General features: G+C 36.8%; 1 protein-coding gene across 5 annotated transcripts in view; it reads right to left on the bottom strand.

Annotated features, from left to right (window-relative positions):
- bbx (BBX high mobility group box domain containing) overlaps positions 1–23,579 on the bottom strand; it is a 28,838-nt gene extending 5,259 nt beyond the window's left edge. For 2 of the 5 annotated variants that reach the window (XM_079600764.1, XM_079600766.1), the window contains exons 1-10: positions 20,659–21,266; positions 16,396–16,477; positions 10,758–10,929; positions 8,641–8,898; positions 7,613–7,814; positions 6,953–7,020; positions 4,773–4,853; positions 4,537–4,611; positions 4,323–4,400; positions 648–725 (exon numbers count right to left, since the gene is read on the bottom strand). In XM_079600764.1, coding sequence (XP_079456890.1) covers positions 648–725; positions 4,323–4,400; positions 4,537–4,611; positions 4,773–4,853; positions 6,953–7,020; positions 7,613–7,814; positions 8,641–8,898; positions 10,758–10,916 — 999 coding nt within the window. In that variant the 5' untranslated portion in view covers positions 10,917–10,929; positions 16,396–16,477; positions 20,659–21,266. Of the gene's footprint in view, positions 1–647; positions 726–4,322; positions 4,401–4,536; positions 4,612–4,772; positions 4,854–6,952; positions 7,021–7,612; positions 7,815–8,640; positions 8,899–10,757; positions 10,930–16,395; positions 16,478–20,658; positions 21,267–22,989; positions 23,247–23,378 lie in introns of those variants that run through there. The other 3 variants (XM_079600767.1, XM_079600768.1, XM_079600765.1) reach the window with 2 other exon arrangements.
- Between the last annotated feature and the right edge of the window lie 2,904 nt (positions 23,580–26,483).

Genomic DNA, 26,483 nt, shown 5'->3' with positions numbered 1-26,483 from the left:
AAAGTATACAAATTAATTAATATCTGTTATTAGTCAAGTTGTTTCAAATTATTTTAGAACATTTTAATAAAATGGATTGGATGCAGTTGCTAGGGTGCTTACTGGGTTAGGTTAAGCCTAATTAGTCCAATTAATATCTTATAGAAAATCATTTTCAGCACACTTCTAAGTGTTCAATTTGTAGAATGTTAAAAAATCTTGCTTAAAAAAAAGAAGTATATTAAAATAAATTATTTGTAAATTAAATAAATCAAACATTTTTATATATTATAAAAAAACACCATTTAAAAATAAATATGATATTATTTTTATTTATATTATATTGAGGTATAAATGTTATTCATTTTTTTTTTCTAAAGCCAAGTAGGAGTAGGAACATGTATTAAGTAAATAATAGGGTCAATTTTACTTTCACGTTGACTTAAATATATAAACACCCACCAGGTGGCAGCATAGGCATCAAAACTGTCCAAGGATTTATTACATAACATTGCCTGCCATAGTCCATGCCAACCGGTCAACACCAGCCACTGCCTCACTGAGCTTTAATTCTGCACTATAACATCAAATACTGTATGTAGCATAAGAATCATCCCCCGTCTTGTATCTGTGTAACCCGGGGCAGTGATTATGGGCTAGTGATGTACCTCAGCGAGCTGGAAAAGAGCCGACTGGCCGCACTGCCTCCCCTCAGATGCTGACTGAGACCTACTGGAGGAGATCTGCTACAGAGACAAACCAAACATGCATATTAAGAAGACCCATAACAAGAGCATTATTCACCAACAGAGAGGAATATACATAGACATATGGAGTTTGTTTAGGGAAAAAATTAAACTGCTCATATATTAAGGAGGATTCTGGGTAAAATCACAATGCTAGGGGTGTAACAGCAAACAGACGTCATGGTTTGGTACGTACCTCAGTTTTAGGGTCACGGTTTGATATGAGTTTGGTACAACGGGAAAAAGCAACAAATCCCCAAAGCTAGGTTTATTTTTTTATTTTAAACAGACGGTAGTGCACAGTTTGTTTCACCTAGCGACATTTAGTCCCCCCTGAGATAGTTGGTACAGTCGGTCCTTTAGTCTATTAAGCAGTAAACAAAATCCACTAATCATATTTTTTTTGTAGGGCTGATAAAAAACAAAAAAGATATCTGGTTACAATCAGCTACAAAACTGAAAAGCATCTCTTGTGTACTAGAAGTACAAAATAATGAAAAATAAAACTTAATTTTTTCTTTGAGCGTAGTTCATTAAAGGAGAACTCCGGTCAATTTTAACATTGAGCTAATTTTTTTGTAAATTTGGAGTGCTGTCAATACAGAGAACAACAACAAAAATCGGAGTTGCCTACACTGTGTTATCCTCTTTTTAAAATTTGCACCCTGTTGACTTCAATGGGGCAAGTTTTAAACCTGCTTTTAACCTCTTAACAACCTTGATGTGTCATACAAGTGCCCAGCCATGTGAGTGATTCCTTCAGAGTGAACACGAGTGAATCTGACTGCAGTAGATGTGAAAGATATTAATAAAAATTATGTTATTTCAGCCAGCGCAAATACCTGTATTTACTTCCTGTTTTCGGTCGAAGTCCAAAGTAGTCGATTGTCGAGTTCACGCGCATAGGTTTAGTTACCTATGATCACGCGTGTGAACACGACAATGTTGTTGTCGTTGTTCTCTGTATTGACAGCACTCCAAATTTACAAAAAAAATAGCTCAATGTTAAAATTGACCGGAGTTCTCCTTTAACATGCGGTGACAATGGCGGATGCACAAATTTCAATATTACGCTCTATCAGGAAATCGCGGAAAGATGAGCGAGAAGTAGAAAAAGAGCCTGCTTCGGCTTTCCACGAGGAAAGCGGGACCTGAGGCTTCCCATTTCCAGGACGCGCATTTCATCACTCGACTTCCACTGCACAAATCGGCACAATGCCAAAGGATTTAGTCTCATTAGAACAGCGGAAACAACTTACTCTGTCATTTATGCTCATACAGATAAGAGCAAGACATCATTCTAAACTGAAAAGGGTCTATTTTTATTTGTGTACACACAATAAAAACGGTTTAGTTTTTTATTAAGTTAGTGGAGCGCATCACAAAACACGAATGGAAACTCTTTCATCAAGCTCTTGCTTTTCATCTAAACTCTTGTTTTGGGTTAGTGCATAGGTTGTCTCTTCTTCTGCTCTTTATCCTGTTATGGCGGTTAGCAAAGAGTGTTGCCTTACCGCACGCCCCCTTCTGGATTGGGGTGTGGATTGCCTGTGACTGACTGTATTCTTTGTCTGACTGTATGCACCGAAATGTGACAGTTTGGGATGAATACATGTATTGTTACACCCCTACAAAATGCTGTAATGGCATTTAAGTAAAACACATTTTAAAAAATTGTTACATGTTTTAAAGAAAACGTGAGAGGTGCTTGAACATGCAAAACTCGCCGCCATGGTGTTACAGTGTTCAGGGTGGTTGCCAGGGTGTTTCTAGGGTATTGTGGTTGTTAGATGCTTACTGGCCAAAGTCAAAAGATCCCCATCTCTATGATACGCTGGTTCCTACATGACTTGTTGAGACCCTTATTCAATGCATGGAATTTTTCAAGAAATTCTTCTTTTTCAAGAGGAAATATTCATTCAAAAACTTAAATTAATGTTCACTGCCCAATAGCAGTGTTATTTTACCATTATGCATATGCAAATATAGTTGTATTTACATTTTGCTGCTTTATTTTTTATATTTCTTGTTTTATTTGTAATATTTTAATAATAGTTTATTATTTTTATCATTTCTATAATTATAGCCTTCAATTTATTTATTTTTTCTATTTTTTAGTAATTCAACTTATGAGTGAATTGCCAAGTCAACATTTACGATCCCCTTTTAAGTATTTTAAGCTTTTCATCTAAAATGTATTACATTTTATTTTATTTCAGCTTTATTTTAATTACTACAACACTTCCTAATACAACCACCCTCACGTGTCACATGCTGTCACAGTTTGAGCCACTGTTTAAGTGCAAACTTCTCAAATTCTTCCAACCAAACAAAATCAGCTGACTCTGATCAGCTCTTTCCAGTTAACGATGATGATGATGATGAGAAGTGCTGAAAACAAAATCCGCAACTGGAGTATCAAAATGGCTGCCTGGATGAAGGGAAGTTGGTGTTCTGGCAGGTAATACACCAGCAAACGCAGAAGTGAGACATTTTTTGGCACTCTATGAGTTACTAAGGGTTTTTGCTTTGGTCATTGACTGCAGAATATTTGCTTAGTAATTGAAACCAAACAAACAACTAAAGACAGTTGTAGGGTAAAAAGACAGAAGGTTTTTAGCTTTGATTTCCGGTATAATGAAGTATGATAACGAAACTAAATTATTAGAAAATATTTTACATATGATTTATAAAGTAGAGTTTGAAGGAAAATTCTATTCTTGTTTAGATCTTTTTTTCTTAACGTACCTCAATTAAATGTTCTGTATAAATTCAGCAAATAATTGACTTCATTATTTTTTTACTTTTGTTGCCAAAATAAATTGCAGTCAATGTGAACACCCCAAAAAGCATTTAAAGGTACAATATGTAAGAATTTTGTATCAAAATATCCAAACCACTTCCACAGAGTAATATATTTCTTTCAATTGTGTGCTTACATTATCCTAAATGTTTCCAAGAATTTCTAAATTCAGAGAAATTCACAATTATAAATAGTGTAACTTGTAACTTGTCGCCAGTCAATGACGTAATACCTGCGCTATCCCTGGTTTCCGCTTGTACTGCCATAGTAAACATGGCGACAGACGTGGACAACTGTTGTTGTGTCTTTCAAACATTATGGACCATGGCAAGTAGACTTTGGGACAAAAGGAGAAATAAAACGATGATTAATATAGGCGAGGCGTTTTCGAGATGCCGAAAGCTCCACGTCCGCGACAAACTTTGACTTGACCGAGAGGCCGCCCTTGCATCTACTTTATTAGGCAGGTGAGCAAATGTACATAAAACGAATCAATGCTATATAGCTCAACATGATGAAATGTTAGAATATGATCAGTGAAACAGCGCTGCTACCTCACAAGTTTAATTCGTCAAATAAACTGACCCTATGAGCCTATAGGCCTTTGTTATTGTAAGAGGTTAGTGACCCCTAGCAGCAAAAAAAACTACTTATTGAAGCTTAAAGAATAAGGTTGATGGAACAGGCTTGGCTCCAGCTCTAACATGTAAGATGGGCCACATGACATTCAAGGTGGGATGGACAGCAGGGGGTTGGAAATGGAGTTTCTAGGAGAGATTTTATTATAACTGTACCTCAGCCAGCTGAAACAGGGGTGATTTAACACAACTCTTGGGCAGGTCTGGAGAGCTTGGCTGGGATGGTCCAGAGGCCTAAGAAGGACATTAAAGCAAACCAAATGAGTGCTGGGATATCATTTTTAACCTCACAAGACAACCAAAACCTTCCACATTACTGTAACACTTGTTAAACTTAAGGTGTCCAAAACTATACTTGACTGTCCCTCACCTCTACGTGTGTGAGAGAGCTTGTGTCCTCAGCGTTCTTACTTCCTCTAGCAGGCTGCACTGGACTGGAAGAAATCTAATGAGAAAAAGTAAAGAGTGTCAACAAAATGCTTTCAGATCATAAAGCAAGTCATTTATACGCACACAGCCAACCATCCATGTCTGAAGACGTCTCACTGCTAAGGAGGTTTTTAAGGGTCTTTTGTTAAGAACTGAAAAGTCTTCAGGTGGTCTCACCTCAGCCAGCTGGAAAAGGGCTGATTTCCCAGTGTGCTTAGCAACATCTGTGCATCCAGTCTGGGAAGAGCTGGAAGAAATCTAAAATGAAAGCATGAAGAAAAGAAAAAACATGAAATCAGTAAAGCAGAACAAAGTCATAGATGTAAACAATCTTGAATCAACATCCTGTTTGAAATTACCACTGACATTTACAACTCAACACCTCCCTCTGTTGACAGCTTGATGGAAAAGCCACGGGTAGATTCAATAAAATAAAAAATACCCGTCAATTACATTGTCTAAACAGGAAGCTTGAGGTGTCTACACTGGAAACATGCTGCATGTCACCTCAGAAACTACTGTGGACATCAGCACAGTAAAACAGGTAAATAATTATGTATACTTTGGATTCAATGTGATTTAAAAATTATTTTAAAGTATTTTAAATAAAGATTATTATAATTATACGGTTTTCAATTATATTTAATATATAACATTTTAATATCATATATTTAAAATATATGAAACAATACATTGTACATTAAATAAATAAATATATTAAAGGGCCCCTATTATGGATTTTTGAAAATGACCTTTCATGTAGTTTGTAACATAGCTCTAAGTGAATGAAAACGTCCTGCAAAGTTTTAAAACTGAAAGTGCACCATATATAAAGTTATAAAGTTATTGTCATATAAAAGTAAGAGTTGACTCTGAGTCAATGAAATTAATCTGTTTTCAAACGAGTCATAAGCAGTTTCGTCGTGACGTCAAGCCGAAACATTAGCATATTGCCTTATTGCGCGCGCAGCCACCAGGGAAAACTTGAAAGCCCAAACACTGCAGCTGATTCCCTGTGGAGACTGGACAGCATCATGTCGAGAAGACACTGTGCTCTACAGTGTGAAGGTAAAGACAGTTTTTTTCCACAGCCCAAAGACAAGCATGTGAAGAATATGTGGTTAAAATTAACCTTTACCACGATACCACAGCAATATAATCCTAAACTTTTGCTGTGTTCCCTTCCCTATTTTACTGACGACTGCTTCAATGCAGGATTCGCAAACCGCTTGCTCTTGAAAGATGGTGTGTTAAATTAATAGATATACATATCCCAACCCTAATTCACAGACATAGCATTACTTTATGATCTTAGGCAAACTGGGAAAATAAAGTAGCAGGTGTAGCTTTGCAGCGCAAAAAAAAAGAAAGAAAATGAGACGCCCGTCATCACAAAGCAACGTCGACATGGTGTTACTCTTAATTTAGCAGTGACTTTTCACTTGGAACGACTTGCAGTGCACTAATGCCAGGCACAGTCACTTTGGATCAACCCGTGTGTGAGATTGTGTTTGACAACAGAGAGACTCAGAAGACAATTCCTGGTCAAACATTACAGACAGACAACAGGTAGAAAAGATTCAGCCCTGTCCCTTAAAAAGGACTAAAACATTTGATGTATTTGTCTGCAAAACATGGAGGGGCGCTGCCTTTTGTTTTGTATTAACCTCCAGTGGCCCTGTTCAGTGACAAATGCACTGCGCCGAAGGCAATTAGGATCACTTAGTGGCAGCAAAATGGAATTTACAGAGGATTAACAGGGGTGAGAGTCTGAGGAACACACACAAACAGCTCGCATCCCTGAATCACACACACACACACACACACATTAGCCTGACGTCTCGAACGCCTCAAAGCTCTACAATTTATGAAGTCTATCCACCTCCTAATGGCACACAAACCCAGTTTGGGGCCCAAAACAGTCATCCCAGTCTGTTTAGTCACAGGCCGCTTCGGCTGCTGTATCCGTGGAGATGGGCCTGTCACAATCTATTTACGTGCGCACTGATCATGTGCTCATTATATCAGAGGTCTGCCGTGAGTACAGAATGATGCAGATTTGTCTCAATCACATCAAGATATGAGGACATAGATCTAGACTAATAACTGTTATTCTCATCTTGAGCCCTCTTTGTGTTCCTGGTTTTAAAACCTCATTTAACTCGACTGTGGTTACACTGTGCTCCTACTACTAATCTGTATATTACCATGTGCAATTACACCGTAATCTTTTCTAAATGTTATTATTGTGGTGTATTTGTGTTTTTCGGATGCTGTTCTGATCTGCAAATGAACTCAAATGTGGTACTTTATCCTGAGAGGTTATTTTCATATGTATTAAAATGATGTTGCTGTACCTCTCTGGCGGTCAGCGCGTGCTCCCCGGCTAACAGCAGCATGCTTAGGCCCCCCATCTTATTGGGATCTATAAACACAGCATTAAAAAGACATTAAGAAATGTTTGACAATACAGTTAAACCAATTTACATGAAATGAAGTGAAGGAATACGTACACTACTGTTAAAAAATTAGGGGTTTCATATGATTTTTGTAAGCAATTACAACTTATTTAGCGAAGATGCATTAAATTGATCAGACATTTATTATGTTACAAAAGATTTCCATTTTAAATAAATGCTGTTCTTTTAAACTTTCTAGTCATCAAAGAATCCTGAAAAAATTATCATGGTTTCCACAATTTTTTTTTAAGTAGCTCAGCTGTTTTAAACATTGATAATAATAATAAATGTTTCTTGAGCACCAAATCGGCAAATTAAAATGATTTCTGAAGGATCATGTGACACTGAGGACTGGAGTAATTATGCTGAAAATTCAGCTTTGCCATCACAGGAATAAGTTACTTTTTAAAAAATAGTAGAAGAAGAAAAGAAAATTGTTACTTTAAATTGTAATAATAAAGACTTATTTTAAAAACAGAATTAAATTTTTTTACCAACCCCAACATTTTGAACAGTAGTGCATGCGTGTACATATTCAGGTGCTCGTATTGTTCCTACCAGCCATGGCGAAGTTGAGCTGGGGTGTGCTGTCAGTTTTGGCCTGTTTTTTGGCAACTGAAGGATCCTTATTAGGGTTGGAAGGAAGAGACCAGACCTTCTTGCGGGAGTTACTCACAGAGTGAGAAGGACTCTTTACCGGCTTGTTGGTGGCAGGACACCATTTGTAACCGGGGTTAGCTTTCATGAACGCATCCTTGTACTGTGTAAGAAAGAACATAATTATCAAAAACATTATCAAATAATAGATTTAAACGTGTTAACTTAAGACTAACATCAGCCTTTGTGATTTTTCTCATCCTTTCTAACAACAGATAAGCCTGTTCATATGTTTTATATATTTTTTTTATACTTTAATGAGTTAAAAACTAACAGCTTTTCAAGCGGCTTTCAAAAACGAGCACCTTTTCAAGGTAATTTTATGTTAGATCATTGATTAAAGTCCCCCTGTAGTTAACAATTTTATCCCTTAAAACTCATCTTTGATCGTTGCTTATTTTAAAAAAAATTACTGTGAAAAAAAATTCTACATGCCTCAAAATAACTTGAATTTAACTCCACACCCTTGGTCATTACTTTTACTTGGTCAACTTACTGAGGTAAACGCTGCACAATGGTGTCGCTCTTTACAACGTCGGACACATAACGGTTATTAAAATAAGCCCTTTGCTTGACAATGTTATCAAACAGCTAATAGTGTGTTTATAATGTTACATAAACCATGTTCCCAGAGTCTGACCGCTGCCTCAGTATCCTCAGAAACACTTTGAACAATTTAGAACATCAGTGGAGAAAGGTACATAGTTCATCATAACATCGTAATAAACATCATACACCCGCTATATTGCTAAATCTACCCGACAGAAAAATAAAGCGGGATAACCTGGCTTCTCTTGAGACTTCACTGCTTCGGAGCGGTCATAGTTAATGATATGCTAAAGCCCGCCAGCACGTAGGTGATTGGTTACAAGGTACTACAAAAACAAACAAACAAGGGACTTATTGTGTGTGGTCTGCCTCCTTTTTACCTCCTTAGCCATGTCGGTGTATTTCTGTTTTTCTTTGGGGTCCAGTACGGCCCACCAGTCTGCCAAGATCTTAGTGGCCCCCCGGTTGTCTAGTCGCGGATGCTCCTGTCGGACCAGCGAGCGGTGCCGTTTGCAGAACAGCAGAAAGGCATTCATGGGCCGGCGGGCCCGCTGCTCGGAGGAGTATTCTTCATTGTCATCTTCTATCCCACCACACACTCCTTCCTGAGCTACGCTCTCTGTACATAACACCGGCTCCTGGGGCGAAAAGTGGAGAAAAAGTGGAAAGAGACATTCAAGGACCAGGTTAATTTCAACAGCAACAGTGGAGAACGCTACACCAAGTTTAACAACCAATATTTCACCAGAGACCGATATTAAAGGGTTAGTTCAGCCAAAAATGAAAATTCTGTCATCACTTACTCGCTTTTCCAAAGCGAAAGATTTTCAGTCATCTCCGGGAACACAAATGAACATATTTTTAAATGAAACCTTAAGAGATTTCTGTTCCTCCAGTGACAGTCTACGCAACTACCACTTTGGCGCTTTTATTCACTTATAAACATTGATAAGGGAACATAAACAGAAAAAAACTCAATGGATCTCGCACGTCAAGCAAGCATGCTTCAGCTTCCGTTTACCAAACTGATGTGCGCATTGATACATTTTTATATGTGACTAAAAGCCAAAATTTCATCTGTTCATCATATAAAGCAATCGAGTCTCTTCAGAAAATGTTGACTAACCCATTCAATTCATATAGATTAGTTTTACAATCTTTTTATGAACTTTTTGAAACGTCAAAGTGGTAGGTCCGTAGCAATCTATTGAGTGACAGAAAACTCTCAGATTTCATTAAAAAAATAGTTCCCTCATGAACCACCAGAGTTTGCTAACAGAATTTGAATAACAAGGAAACTACCCAAGGTAGTTAGAATTTTGTCCTTCCTTTTGGCACATGACACATGCCCATCATTCCAAATAGACATACTTTTGTTGTTACTGCTGTTTTACGGGTATTATAAATTAAAACAATGTCAAGAGAGCATTTTTCTTTCATTAAATATGCAAACTTTCTAACAGAGACGGATGGAAACTGCCAAAATTACAGTTAGTGTTGCAAAACTACACAATGGTGGTATATCCTACAGATCTGACTGAGCCTGACAGTCCAATGATTCCACAATGATGCAACATGAAAGACAATATGAATATGCTTTGTTTTTTTGCTGTATGATGCATTCTGAAACTGAAACAGATTGGATGGAAATGGCATGTCTATTTTTAATAGCCTTTGTTTAACCCAGCTAAAATTTCTAATGAACCATGATTTGCTACAAGCTATTGCTATTGATTATCGTCATTGTAAAGAGTCTATTTAGCTCTCAATTTTCATTCAAAAGTTTGGGTTCAGTAAGATCTTTTTTAAAGACATACTTCTATTCTTCAAAGAAGCATTAAACTGACCAAAAGCGACTGCAAAGACATTCATAATTTACAAGAGATTTTTAGTCCAAATAAATTATGTCCTTTTTGAAATATTTAAAGAATCCTGAAAAAAATAATGGTTTCCACAAAAATATTAAGCAGCACAACTGTTTTCAACGCTGATGATAATAGATGTTTCTTGAGGATCAAGTCATCATATTAGAATGATTTCTGAAGGATCATGTGACACTGAAGACTGGAGTAATGATGCTGAAAATTCAGCTTTGCCATCTATATTCAAATAGAAAACAGTTATTTTAAATTGTAACAATATTTCACAATCTTACACTTTTTATTATATTTTTGATTAAATAAATGCAGCCTTGGTGAACATAAGAGACTTCTTTCAAAAACATTTTTAAAAAAAGTCCCAAACATGTTTTTTTTTTACAATGAATTTAAACATTTAAATTGCCTAAAATCAAATTTTGTCAATGTTTAGAAGTACACCAGATGACCTCAAAACTAAGACACATGAACTAAAAGACACAAAACTCTCATTTAATTGTCATGTTGTATTTACAGACTTCACAGATGTCTTTAAAGAGCAACTGCTGTATTGAAAAACACACACACACTAATGGCAGGGTTAATGCACTGAAGTGAATCCAGTTTGAGCAATCATTCACCTTTTCCAGCTCTTCTTCATCTTCCTCCTCCTCTTCCTCAGAGAAGTCTGGAGCTTTCTTGGCCAGCAGCGGGTGCCACTGCAGACACTTGCGTTTGGGCCGCTTTCCGCTGATCTCTCCCTCCACCGGAGGTTCTTTCCCTCCACCTCCACCCTTCATACTGCTGCTGACCCTGATGAGGGCAAAGGTCAGAGGTCAAACACGGCCCTTAATACTCTTTAACATCATGTAATAGACTATAGGACAGAGGAGGCCATGACACACTGATAATTACATTGTCTGGTAGTTAATTTATAGGTGAAATGTGTAATTGGTTACAACAAGATAAAGAAAAAAATTGAGGAGACAGAATGGCAGCAACAGACTGTAAATATAATTTGACGGCCGTCATAAAACTATAAGAGAAGCCAAGGCTACAATAATGTATTTTTGATAGGGCCGTAAAATCAAGTGGGGAGAACCTAAGCATCAATAGCTCTGGATAAAGATCCTCAAAACACTGTGGATTTGTGTTTTCCAGTGTGCATTGTTAGTTAAAAAAAACAAAACGGCATGCTGTCGAGTGCAGTGCGGCGCAGTGTTCGCTGATGGAGAGCGGACACAGGGTTCCCTGTCTATCTCAGCACTGTTCTTCTGCATCTGCAGCACCGGTGCAGCTCTACTGTACATGTGACCTTCACGTACACTAACTCTCTCCTCTCCAATAGGACCAGAGCACACATCTAACACACGGTCGCTGCATGCACACAAACAGGAAGAGGAACACACACACAAACACCCAGTCACACATCACCATGAAACATAACATACCAGCTCACTTCTAGCTAGATTGTTTCCCAACTCGTTGCGCCTCAATTATCATGTTACACTTTAAACTGCACACAGGAAGGATCCAGAATGGATCTGAATTTGGGAGTACACTGTTTCTAGACATTGCATTAACAGCAGACATCTTCTGTAAGGGCGTCCATAGCTGGTGTCTGCTGCCCTCTTGCTGTTTATTCAGTAATAGGACTGAACAAATGCTGACACTAGACGAGGTCTTGCACGTTCATTCAACATTGTCAATTGAGAACTCCGTTATTAGTGGGTGTAAATGTCACATCTCATTTAACCCAGATGTTTTCATCAGTATTTTAAAGGCACCTATACATTTCCATGTAAAAATACCCATTTATACTGTTTGAGAAAAATAGTATCATACAAAAAAAACTTTAAATCATCAGCAAAATACAAAATTAAATTAAATGCTATTAATCTAAAAATGATTATATGATTATATATATATATATAAAATGACAAACTATTCTTAAAAGTATGAATAATGTTCCATCTGTTAACATTAACTCCACTAGTTAAGATGAACTAGCAATGAAAAATACTTCTAAAGCAGTTAATGTTAACTTCAACATGTACTAACATATTATTAAAATCAGAATTGTATGTTAATATTATTTAATGGACCTGAGCTAACAATGAACATTTATACTTTTATTAACTAATGTTCATAAAAAATAATAAATACTGTATCACACGTATTGCTCATAGTTCATTAATGCATTAACTAGTAATGGGACCTTATTTTAAAAGGTTTTACCAAAATGTATCACAAAACTATGCAGATTTGTCACTTTGCGGCAATGATTATAACTATAACTGTCACTAGAATAAAATCACTGCAATTAATATAATGATTGGTTATGTAGAAAGCAAAATTAAAACAAAACAAAAATGAAAGAAAATAAAATTCTGTAAATGCTAGCATATTTTTTTGTTTGCTGATTAAATTACAGTAAATGATAGTTCACAAAATCATGATTCAAAATCATGAATCATTAAATTCATTAATTTAGCAAAACCATAATTTTTTTCCCAGTGAGCACACAAAAGGAAACATTTTGAGGATGTTCATGTTGCTCTATTCCATACAATGAAAGCATACATTACCAAGAAATTCATGATATGACATTCATCTCTTTTTGTGTTACACAGAAAAACCTTTACGGGTTTGGAACAACATAAAGGTGAGTAAATGATGACAGTTTAATTAATGGGAATGTTGATTCTTTTTCTGTATGGACAAACTAATCACTGTAAAGCTCAATAAAGCTACAGTAGGGAAAATTTTAACTCAGGCCATTTGTATGAAACCAATCATGTCTTGCAGGACAGCAGTTCTCCCTTTATGACCGGTCACTATATGCACTAATGTGTTCAGTCTAAGTGGCAATAGCCCCTCTTATTGAGTGACAGCTTGATAAAGTGCAATAAAACAGAGATTACAGGAGCTTACATTATTAAATGAGAATAAAAATCATGTAAAAAATTCATTCAAATAGGAAAGATTGTGTCATTAAAAAAACAATCATCCAATATATGGATAATACTATAATTCATGGTTATGAGAATGTAAATATATATTAACATTACAATTAAAGGAATGGTTTAGTAGCAAACTGTTGCTTACAACAAAATCATTTTGGCTCATCCCGCAATATGTAATTTTTTTGTACAGAAAATGTCTATGGCTAAGTTTACAATAGCAATGTAAGGTGTTTGTTTAGATTAATAAATCTACTGATTAAACAATCAGACTTGTATAATAATACAGTGTAATAATAATTATAAATCTCGTAGACATCTGATCATGTATTATTTGATTTTAGTTTGAGTAAACCGATTTTATGATTAACTATGTTTCTGCCTCTCTGTTGTAAATATTCAGAAAAGTGAATGCTTTGTTTTCAGTTCAGGCAACATGATCAAATTAAAATGGACATTTTAAAAGGGATATTATAATAAAAGTTGTTACTCTTCTTGTATGCGTTTTACGTTTGCATGGATTCTCCAACCTTCCTATCTTAGGGTGTATTTACACTTGTAGTTAGGTTCGCTTGGTCGGGACCAAAAAAAACTTATTTTTTTGTCCTCGCCCACGTAGAGTTCACATTGGCATTTTTAAAGTCCACGTGAACCGGAAGTTGCAACTGAAAAATTGTTTAATAATTGAATAGTTCTCCATCCCTCGCTCATAGAAAACTGACTCACAACCTGATTGGTTCGGCTTTTGTTACGTATATTCGTGACTGAACTTACCGAACATCCAAAACAATGCTGTGTGTTGGGCTAAATGCACTCATTGTATGCGTGTAGCCTACATATGATGCTATGTTGACCAGCTGAGAACATGTGAAGAGCTTATAAAAAGTGTAAAGGTGTCAAAAAGCATCAGGAATTACTCCGTCACACACACAAACGAAGATCTGCTGCGAGGAGATGCGGTTCTGATGCATGTACTGAACAATGATGGGCAACATCGCAACTATGACGAGAAAAAAAAATAAAAACAATATGAGTGAGCATTCTGTCCTTTTTAGGGTCTCAACTGTCTGTTTTTGGTTTGTTTACATGTGTTTAGTCCGTGTTGCGTTCAAATATCATTCGAACCGCACCGAGTTCATTGGAAGCGGACCGAGACCCATCTTTTCAGCTGTGTTGGTCCGCTTGTTTGGTTCGGGTGGCAGCGTTCACGCACGTTCAAATTAACCGCACTAACAGAGCAATCGCACCAGGGTTCATTTTAATCAAATCAAACATGCCAAGTGTGAACACACCCTTATGTACTCTCATGCACTTTCAAATTCAATTAAAAAAATAATTAAATCTAAATTTCCCAAATTTTAATGAAACAAGAGTTTGAAACATCACTGAACCAAGAGAGGGATAGAGGACTTGCAACAGGTTTGCTGCTAAAAAAAAAAGTTAGAATTCCAAGAAACCTATGTTTGAAGCTAGTGAATCAATTATATTCTATATCTTTTACCCATCCAAGATTAAACAAATGGGTATATTTATCTAAATGTAACCCTGGTGCAGGACATTAATCATAACTTTAATATGAATGTAGTCTAAACTGCTCTACTGAAAAGCAAGCACAAAGCGTAACAGGGTAGATGGATACTTATTATTGTCTAAGAGACTGTAAAATCAGTGACATTGGTAGTGATCAGCCAATCACATTCACTTCATTTAGAATTTAAGCAAATTTACATAGCAAGAAAAAAAGAAGAGTTGTCTATGAAAGAGGACAACTAAAATAAAACATCTTGCGATATCAGTGCAAGTAAAAGATGTGAAGTTAGTTTAGTTGTTAAGACATTCACATTTTTATCTATTTATTCTAAAGCTTATTTATATTACATATCTTTACTAAACTAACTGCTTAATAATAATAATTAACAAACTAATTGTAAATTGTATTGTACATGTGTAATGGATTAAGAGTATAATATTATTACAATACATTTTATTATTAAGATGCAAACAAAGCAACAATAAGTAGATTTACAGAATAGAAGTGTTAGTATTATGGGTCGAGTGTTGACATTAATACTAACACTTACTATTCAATTATAATAGAATGAAATCAAACTTTAATGATGCACTTTTTATGTATGCAATGCAAACCTACAACAGCTTCATGATACTGTGTAAGTGGAAAGATTAAGAAAACAGCAGTTTTGGTATTCATATGCAAATATAAACAGTGAACTTGGGTTTGCATTATCAAACCATTAGCCACAAAAAATGCATAATCATTCAAAAATGAATTGCTCTTTAACTCACCTTTCATTCTAATGAACTGCATTCACCTGTTACCCTTATAGGTTAAATTTGACCAACATTGAAAACCATTAAAAATTCATGAATTCTTAATTAGTGTTCAACGGATCTGAAGAAACATTAATTAAAGAAAATAACTTTCGCTGGTCTTAAAGTATATAATGAAAATCATGGTTACCGGTATATACATTTACATTATAAATGGTTACATACTTGTTGTTAATTCTTACAAAATTAATGGAGTTTCACAATTTGATTAATAATTAAATTAATTCACTATTGGCATTTCATAATACTTCACATTTTATAACAATTTCTGTATTACTTTTGATAATAGAAAATGAACTGTATACATCTTAAGAGCTACAATTCTGGTTTAAATTTACAATTTAATTTCCATTTCCACAAATATGATTCATAAGCATTGTTTTAACCATTTAAAAACAGCATGACAAGCTGAAAGGCCAAAAGTCATAGGTATAACTGTTTTTTGTTGTTGTTGTTTTTAAATATGAGTCAAATTATAATTACCACAGATGGAACACATTTGAAATAGTTTAAATAGATTGAAATCTGAAAATTCTGTTTTAGATATTAATGACAATGTTAGAAAGCCTGGCTCCAATACCAAAACAATGTGGTATTTATAGTCCATTCTTATAGATTACAATGGAAGGGCTAAAGGAATAACATGCTATGCATTTTATAATATGCCATTATATGATCAAAAGTACAATTTGTTATTGATGCAGTCATTCAGGAAAGTAGACCATGTTTGAACAGACTAGCTCTTTGCATGATAAAAGGTTGAAGAATGAATATGTGTTTTATCTCCGATTGAGCACAACCCAATAAGCAGGTGATTATGTACAGACACGAGCTTAAAATCTGTGATGTAATGAATGTTTGATCCGTGATGTTAAGGCATCAGATACCAATTAGTCTGTGAATTTAAGAGATATAACAACCGATGAAAGGGGAAAAAACACATGGCATGAAGTGAAGGCGTACTTACAGAGCCACAGAATATGGAAATACGGTATTTGAAAGATGAGGATGGATCTGTCAGTCAGGCTGTATCATGCGATGAAGATGACCTACAAAGTAAAACAAAAAAACACACTGTGCCCTCAGTACAGGAATAAATCATCGAAAGCAAAGCCAAAATGCACCAAATAACTCTGTCCCGAGTCCGACCTCATCAGTCAGCGACATTTTAACCGTGTGTTGTGGATTTGATTAGTTAGAGGCATATGTGCTCCGCTTCAGCTTCAAACTAAGGTGGCATCTTCGGTGTTATTGATAGAAGCATAAAGTTATGACAATGCTCACAGTAAATATTGAATTCATTAAATCCACTTCAGTTATGGCAAGCTGTAGTAACATTTCCCTAACTTGTATATATTTACTAATACTTATTTATGTTAATAATACGTGTCATTTACAATGACAGTGATTTGCAGCAACCAAGTGAACAGACATAGATTTATTAAGATTACTACTAAATAGTACAATAGTGACTAGTATCTCTTTCAATTTAACTATTCATAAATCATTAATTTGATACTAATAGTCATTCATTTCATTAGATATTTATTCTTATTCCAACAGCGACTAGTATCTATAATTTACTCGCTTGTACTTATTCAATAGATACTAGCACTATCCAGTTGTGACAAGCAACCATGAGTACATAAGTAGACAACATAATGAATAATCAAAACTCGAATAAGTACAACAATTGGAAAATATACTAGTCAGAAATGATTGGCTGATATCTGAACCACTAGACTCTAGTACTTATTGGAATTAGGGATGCAGCGATGTATCGGCCAATAAAAGCAATTATATTCATGATCGGCCATCGGTTGATTGTTTAAAAACAGCCGATGATCAGGGCCGATTATATCCTGTCAATCAAAAGGGGGCGGAAAAACATGTAGACTGCAACTCATATTGTGCGTGAAGAAAATGTCATGTTGAATTTAGGGCTGCAACAATAACGCATTGAAAATTTAAAAAAGGGGGCTCTATTTGACCCTATTAATCACCCGTAGTTAAAGCCATTTTTTGTAGCTCGACTCAAATCCAATAATCGTAAAGAGTTTCACATTCTGTCCATTTTATCAGAAAATGTAAAAAAAATATGGCATTTTGACACCCATAATGTGATCGCTTTAGTATCTAAGTTCAAGCGGCAGCAGGTGACATTTCTTCCACTTGCAAAACATGCATGATCATCAAAAGGTATGTTGAAAGATAGTCAACTTACCGAAATATATCATGTCTCATGTAATCGCTCAAACAGTGTTTCAACTGCAGAAAGATGTCAATAAAACAGCTTGTGAACAGTATGTCGCTTAACGTTGCATTTACCTCAGGACTGTTATACAATATTCACAGTTTGTTTGTTAGTTATAAAGAACATTAGAGAGCAGATTATCTACGGTTAATGTTTGAACAAATTTGTCATGAAGACAAGTGTTCGTGAAAACTACCTTAAGTGCAACAGTTGTATACAAACATTTCAGTTTCTAAAAGTAAATATCAGTTGAATATAATAGTTTGGGCTCTGTTGTTAATTTTAACCTCTAATATTACAATAATGTACCGGATGATACGAGTTCCCTGTAGTTTATAGCATTAGTTGGGAGAGATTTTTCAAACTATTGGTAGAGATCACTCTGAATAATCGCCTATCGTATTGGCAGAGAAATTTAGAATCGGAATTGAAATAAGTACTAGTATCTAATGAATAAAGCCCCATTGACGATAGTAACTTTTGTTGTTGTAGTTCATAAGTCGCTGCACCAGTTGGTTGCTAGTAGCCATTCTTAGTCCTGGTCAACCTAACGTGATAATGAAAGTCACTGCCGCTAAAATGTTGTTCAATGTCATTTTGTGCATCAACATGTGCAAGTGCGACCATCTATCTGTGCCAAGACCACAAACGCAAGGCTATTTGAGTCCATACACAAATAATTGTCATGCATTGTTTACATTATGTTTTACATAGTCATTGCATGAAGTCAAAGACATAAGAAAATGCACTCTGCAAGGATTAACTTCTCCATCTTGCTGACACTGACACAAGAGACAGGTCGCTGCATGAAGTCACTCCGCATTTGTTCAAGTCGGCTTGAAATGAAAACTCACCCTATTTTTTTAAATTCATTAAATATAAATTAAAGTCTGACCTCGTAACGTTTAATAAAAACACCATCAACTGGATTTTCTGGTAAAAAAGTCTAAACGATAGACTTCTCCATTCATTTAGTGTGCTCCCTTTCAAGCTCATGTTCATCTGCCTCAATTTTTGAGTGCAACACCCACATCTCAAAACCCAATCAACAAGCGATGCATTGAACCAGGTTCCCACCTTACATTTAATCTTTTTTGATGATGCGTTACACTTGGATGTCCATATTTCCCTTTCATTGGAACTTTTTATTGCTAAGCAATAAGCATGCTAACAAATAGCTGTGAATGGTTAGCGATTAAATTGCTGGACATCACTGAGTCGCTGTACTGCTGGTTTCCAGTCGGCGTTTACTCATACTTGAAGTGTCCCTGCACATTTGCTTCTCAAATTTGCTTAGACTTTTTTAATCGTTTATGCAGAATGAATGAATTTCTCCTGCTTTTCCACTGCAGATCACAGTCAATGTGAACACCTGTTTGCATTTACATATAATGAACAGTTAAGTTAACAGTGAATTTAAACAATAGGGCTTTTCACACTGTGCTTAGCTTAACGTACGCTTCACACTTGTAATTTAGAAGCAGGATTAGCACTGCTTTTTACCTGGGGTTATGAAACTCTGCTCTGGAACAGGGTTAGCATGGCTTTTGCAGTGTTAACCCCATTGCGAAGCCAAACTCATACAGTGTGAAGTAATGCTGTGTTACAACTAGATGCTTAGAAACAGACAACCAAACGTGTGTCTCATTCATATTCATATGTTTTGGACAGTCATGGAAACATTGTGTTGTATACAGTAGTTTCAGCGTTTAAGGGGGAAAATGTCAAATGGTGACAGAAAATGCGACAATTGGAATGAGGAAGAGAACATTTCATTCTTACCTTTATAGTCCAAAAAGTCAATTCAGGATACACTTTATAATACAGGGCAATATATAATATGATGATACGCAATTCTATAAACATTTTGCATGCAGCGCTGCGTTCATCCAATCAGTGACACCGCGAATAAGGATGTTAACCCAGGTTTAAGAATGTACAGTGTGAAACTTCAGATTATGAATCCCTAGGGTTAATTGTTAACCCCAGGTAAATTATGAGCAATGTGAAACATAAATTAAGATAACCCAGGGTTTCGTTTAGCCTGGGGTTGACTGACCCAGGGTTAGCCATTTCAAGTGTGAAAAGCCCAAATTAGACCTAGTAACGTTAATAAAAAGATAAAGTTTTAAGAAAGCAATGTTTAAAAGGCTTGCCATATTTCGACTCGTTCATGTAGGTCTTATTAAATCCGACACAGTTTTGTCGAGTGGATGGACGATACAGTATTGCAGCGTTTCGTTTTCAGGTACAGCCTGAGAGCGGTGCTCTCTCTCTGTGTCTCTCCCTGCTCAACTATCGAACAGCGAATCAAGAACTCCACAAAGCACCATGTCGACGATATCGTCCGATTATTTAAGCCATCGAGCACATTTCATAACTCATTTGACCCCTTATTTGAACTGTGCTCGGTTTGCATCTCGGTGCAAAATGTCGATCTGGGCTTTGACAAGACAGACAGCCGAGAGTCCATCTTGCTTTGGGGAAGATGAAGTATAAATCTCACTCCTGTCAAACTCCGCCAGGGCATTTTCAGAGAGAGATACCCCTCCACAAGCTTTCATTACTTAAACTATGGGTTTTCAGGGCAGACTTTTCAGATGAGACGGTTTTGTGCTCAGGTTTCTCGCTCCGTTCAGTCAGATAGAATAAAAGTAGCTGGCTAGCCTGCTAGCCCCTGTGATGCGAGATTGCTCTAGCTCGCCTGAACGTGTCATTAGCAGACCCATATGCAATAATCGCACGGTTGGTCGTACATGTTAAATCGTCGTGAATTGCACAGAAACCCTGATGTTCGGTGAGAGCAGGTGTCACACAAGCAGATCACAAAAGTTGTTTATGCCGAGGCACAACAAACTGGCACGTATTTCGCACTGTCTAAGCGAGAGCTCCCGATCAATCGGAACTCGGGGCTTTTTCGCAAACAAAATATGTCCAAGTTTTCAGTCATCGCGGCATATGTAAATGCAAACTTACCCCTGAAATCCGGTCGAAACGCCAGGGCCTTCTCATTCCAGCCTCAAACTTATTGACACATCAGAACAGTTCTGCACTGGCCGTCCGTACAGTAGCCCCACAGACACTTATATTATTTTTGACCGGATGCTTAGAAGGGAGCAACAACGCAGCGTGAAGTCGACAAAACTACATCACAATCGCGCCTATCACTCCAAGATCGAATAACGGTGGGGACCGAATGCGACTTGGTATTGGTACTTTCGTTTCAGGCGAACAATTTTCTGGGTTTGTTTTCTCTCGCAGCCCTCCTCCCCCTCCGTGCGTTCAAGTGTTCCCACTGAAGCCCGTGTGCACAGTGTGTGGATGTTCACAGCGCTGGACTCACTGGCCTACCGTGTCACATCATCATCATCATCCTCATTCAGTCGGTGTCCTGTTAGAAAATCCAGTCTAATACGATACTTGTGTTTTATATCTGGGTTCTAGCTGGGTGACCAAAAATCAGCTTTACCACCTTATGACGAGCAGGTAGGTGGTTTGCTGCTGGTCCAATAGTTTGCAAGCTTGCACGAAAGCCAGAAACACATGCCATACCAAAACACATCTAGTTAATTTGTGAACAGTGTGTGGCTGTTCTGGACTAACTGGACAATATCGTCATCATAAATAGCTGGTTGACCAGTTACAAGGTTCCATAAACCAGTTTGACCACCTCATGACCAGCCGGTAGCTGGTTTGTTGATGGTCTTCCAGCTTATTTACCATCTTAGACCAGCTACCATGCTCCAAAACACATCTAGTTAGTTTGTCAAGTGTGTTGCTGTTCTGGACTGACTTGAACATCATCATTATCATAATTAGTTGGTTGACCAGTCACCATGTTCCAAAAACTAGCTTCACCACCTCATATGACAAGCTAGTATCTGGTTTGTTGTTGGTCTGCCAGCTTAATTACCATTTAGACCAGCTAGAAATGAGCGATCATGTTGCAAAAACATGGTTGACCCGCTTAAGCCGGTATGAATGTCTTATAGGCCTGGTTTCACAGACACGGCTTAGATTAAGCCAGGATTAAGCCTTAGTTTAATTAGGACAATTAAGTAGCTTTTATAGATGTGTCTTAGAAAGAAAAAAACATGACTGGTGTGCATCTTATGACAAAACAATGGCACTGACATATTTTAATATATGTCAGTGCAAGTGACATTCAGCACAAACATGCATTTTAGTCTGGGACTAGGCTTAAGCCTTCTCTGTGAAACCTGCCGATAGCATTTTATTTTTTTCTGGTCGAAGATGGGCGACCAGCTAGGAACCGGTACCATGGCTGCATCCGAAATCGCATACTTCCCTGTATAGTAGGCGAAAAACAGTATGTGACAAAAGTAGTATAGTATGTGTATGTCCGAATTCACATAACTCATAAAAGAGTAGGCAAAAAGTACTTGGATGACCTACTTCTTCCCACGAGATTCTGAGGTGTGCAAACGATGGACACTTCACTGTCCCATAAGGCCACAAGAGAGGATTTGTGAATGGCAGTGAAGCGATGTACTGTAACTGACACTGGTTAATCACATAATAATGGCAACATGGCGAACGTAGTTTGTCCATATTACATTCAAACCACACAAACTCATACTACATAGAACATACTTTTTTTTAAAGTCGTTAAGGAATCACATATTCAAAATACCTACTCAAGAGAGTATGCCATTTCGGACGCAGCTCGAGCTTCAAACACATTCTAGTTGATTTGCACATGACTACCCATGTCATAGCCCATCATAATTTTTTGGCCATTAAGGGTTGACCAGTCACTGTGTAAGCTGTGTGTTGTTGTTGTTTTTTGCTGGTTCAAGAGCTTAATCATGGCAATCTTAGGCCAACTAAAATGTTGCAAAAAACATACTTGACCACCATAAGCTGGCATGATCGACTGATCACTGGTTTGTTGCTGGACTACCATGGACCACCAGCTTAATGACCCTCTTAGACCAGCTAGACATGTTGCAATAACATCCTTGACCACCTTAAACTGGTACAACTGACTGAAAGCTGGTTTGTTGCTGGTGGACCATCTTAGACCAGCTACCTTGTTACAAAACACACTTATTTTAAACTGGATTTGCCAGCAGGGTTTAGAGTCAAACCATTCTGCCTAAACTTCAGTACTGCGTTTAAGTTGTTTCACTGCACCTACATATAGAGGATGACACCACCATGCTGGGAATGCTTTTCTGATTCAGATCCACTATCTGTAGAGCTTCCTGGATGTTGTGTATTAGTGTCAGATCGGCGTTGCGCTGGTAAAATAAACTCTAACAGTGCATGTGCGTCGCCACTTACCTGCAACAGGCCACCAAAGTGACTTAACAGCTCCGTTATCCACCTTTCGCACCCCTTCGATGGTGTCTTTCTCTTTTCACTTTTTTTGCAACATACAGTCTACTGTACATGCAGTGAGTGAAAATATAGTTTTCATGTAAGGACAGTTATGATTGGACGCACCCTTGAGTGACAGCCCGAGGCAGCCACTCAGAGTGCGCGAAACATTTCGGCACGGTTCCGAGACAGAGAGATTAAAACCACATCTTCATAATGTCCTAGACATTCACACAACACACAAAACACACAACAGTTACAGAAGAAGTGTGCACTATCATTCATTAGATCAACAGGAGGTGTGGAATTATCGATATAGAGACGCCATCGAGAAAAGAGAGCGAGTGACATACGATTCAGAGCAATCCCAACACACACACTAAACACAGTCCCCGACCCCGAGTGCAAACACACATTAGTGAACAACATTGATGTGTTTGCCCCGTATTCACTCTTTGCATACGACTGTTGAAAGCTCATTGTGGTTAAAAGACGATAAGCCAAGCGTGTGTTCATTCGTGTCACAGCAGCCTCGTTCTCTCACATACTGGTCCACCGTTTTCCTGTCTCGTTGCCCTCTTTATGAGAGTTTTCATGATACGGTTCTACGTGCTAACACGAGAGTGGACATCGCATTATCACCTCTATATCACTTTGGTCACACACGAGCTGTAATAAAACAAGCAATTTATGCTCATGATTGTTTATGTCGTTAATATTGATTAATGATGATGAGGAAGAGGAAGAGGGGGGTCAACAGAGGCGTACCTGTGCGACGCGGTGCTTTTATAACTGTAAGTTCATACTTTTCTGTCAATCTTTCGTGCAATACGAAATTTAACTCCATCTCAGCTGAAAAACAAAACAAAAAACAGCGTATACCAGCCTAAACTGGTTTGATGATCTTAGCTTTTCTCACAGGCTGCTCAAGTCAGTCAGCTTGCTGGCTAAATGGGCTTTAAGCACTTTTCTACTGGTCTAGCTGGTGTAAACCAGCTCAACCCAACTGATAACCAGCTTGATCAGGCTACAATCTTAAATCAGCTAAAACCAGCAGTTTACCTTAGTAACCTTTTCATCAATTAAATGTTTTTTTTTTTTTTTATGTGCAGAATATGTAGTGTAGCCTATAGCCTATGCGTAATGTTTTTTGTAGGCAGGATACCTTTTGTACCTTAACATTTTTCACTGTTATTTGACAAATTTATTAGGCCTATGTTATTTATTTTCACTATTATTTTCATAGATTATTGCCATTTTCTCTGATAGACTATGATGACAAGTTAGAATGTTATGTGATGAATGTGATGATTAATTGACTACTTAAATTTAATGTAGGCTACCTGAATCACTCCACTAGTTTGTTACTTATGTGTTTATCATATTTTTATGCAACACAACCACATGAATGTGAAACGTGATATTCCATAAGCAACCATATGTTTATTAATTACTGCTTTTGTTAAAGGGATAGTTCACCCAAAAATGAAAACTCTTTATAATTACTCACCCTAATGTCGTTCCAAACCCGTAAGACTTTCGTTCATCTTCGTAACAAAAAAGAAGATATTTTTTATGAAATCCGAGAGTTTTCTGTCCCTCCATTAACAGCTATACTCAACTACCACTTTGACGATACAAAAAGTTCATAAAGAGATCGTAAAACTAATCCATGTGAATTGAGTGGTTTAGTCCAAATTTTCTGAAGAGACACGATCGCTTTATAAGATGAACAGATTGAATTTAGGATTTTAGTCACATATAAACATTCATCAACTCACACATCAGTTGTGGTAAACGGAAACTCAAGCATGTTTGCTTGATGCCCATGAACCAATGAGGTTCATTCTCGTGTTATGCAGCACGTTTGAGTTTCCACAAGTTTGTTGTTGTGCATTAAGCAGGTTCAGTTGAGCTTCTGTTTATGTTTGCTGATCAATGTTTATATGTGAATAAAGGCCTGAATTCAATCTGTTCATCATATAAAGCAATCGTGTCTCTTCAGAAAACTTTGACTAAACTGCTCAATTCATAATTAGGTTTACGATCTCTTTATGAACTGTTTGAAGCGGAAAAGTGGTAGTTGCATGATTGGGGGTCTTCATTTGTGTTTCGAAGGTGAACAAAAGTCCTACAGGTTTAGAACAACACAAGGGCAAGTAATTAATGACAGCATTTTTTGGGTGAATATCCCTTTAATGAAAGTGGACTGACTGTAACAAAACTACCACTCAAACTAAAGGAATCAGCCTCAGTAAGTTAATCTAATGGGCCAATCATTAACCTCTTGGTCAGATAAGTTTGATGAGACATTCTGTTCCCACAAAAGTGAAATCAAATCAGTTGGATTTTTATGTTTCATGTTAATCACATTAAAACAGTATGTGTTAAAAGTCATTTTGTAAGTCGTTGAGAGACTGAAAGAGAGAGAGTGACTGATCAGATTATTGCTTTCAATAGAAGTGTCTCAGAAATAAATCAAGGTGTTTCACATTTTTTCACATTCCCGAGAGTCATAATAAGGGCTTCCGAATTCCATTTTTCCCTTTCCATATGTGAAACTGCTCCTTTGTGTACACACCCTCTTATTTGATATAGGGAATTATATCCTGCTTTTTAGGGGTCTAAAATGATTTAAATGCTGCGTTAGATGAGTAATTGAAATTGTAATTTCATTATTATCATTATTGAATCACTAATGCGTCTGCATTGCAAAATTAATTTGTGTATTTCTTTCATTCAGTCTTGGAAAACCTGTAAATTTCAGTGAATTTTTAAATTGTGTTTTGTGTATCAAATAAGAATATACATGTAAAACTAATTATTAATTCACTTGTCAAAAAGAGTGCAAGTAGCAAGACAGGCTTTCTGTAACATGTATGTTGCATTAATGTTTAATTTATGGGGGCCATAAATCATTATAGCTTTATCATATACAGCTAAAGTAGGCTTTGATTGTGTAGCTCAACAGACAAACCAAATGTATTTACAAATGTAAATATCACATCCCAGCTAGGCTACTGCCTTGATCTATTGGGGCGGTCCCACAAAATACATATTGAATTGCATGGCAGAATTCCACACAATCTGTCTCAAACGGACAAATTCCATCTCAAACAGTAACACATAGGAATTAATTTTTATAAAACCACACCTAAGTTGCTGTTTCTGTATAAAGACAAATCGTCCTGTTTAAAATTGCATAGAGCAGCTACTGTATAATCAAACCATCCTCAAAGCACACGCTCACCGGGGGTGCAGGTGTGATTCAGTTTCTAACATTGCACTTTTGACTCTTTTACTGAGGATTTATAGAATAGGCCTACACTACAAAAACCCACTTATCTGTAGAAATTATAGCTTTCCATCTCTCAGGACAAACTACAAGAATATAACAATGATAACAATAATTCTCATTGTATATTGATCCTGCACTGTCACTCTATTAATTTAATTCC

The sequence above is a fragment of the Phoxinus phoxinus genome (assembly GCF_949152265.1).
Source record: "Phoxinus phoxinus genome assembly, chromosome: 23".
NCBI lineage: Eukaryota > Metazoa > Chordata > Actinopteri > Cypriniformes > Leuciscidae > Phoxinus > Phoxinus phoxinus.
The sequence above is the reverse complement of the archived record's forward strand: the minus strand, read 5'-3'. Positions and strand labels throughout refer to the sequence as shown.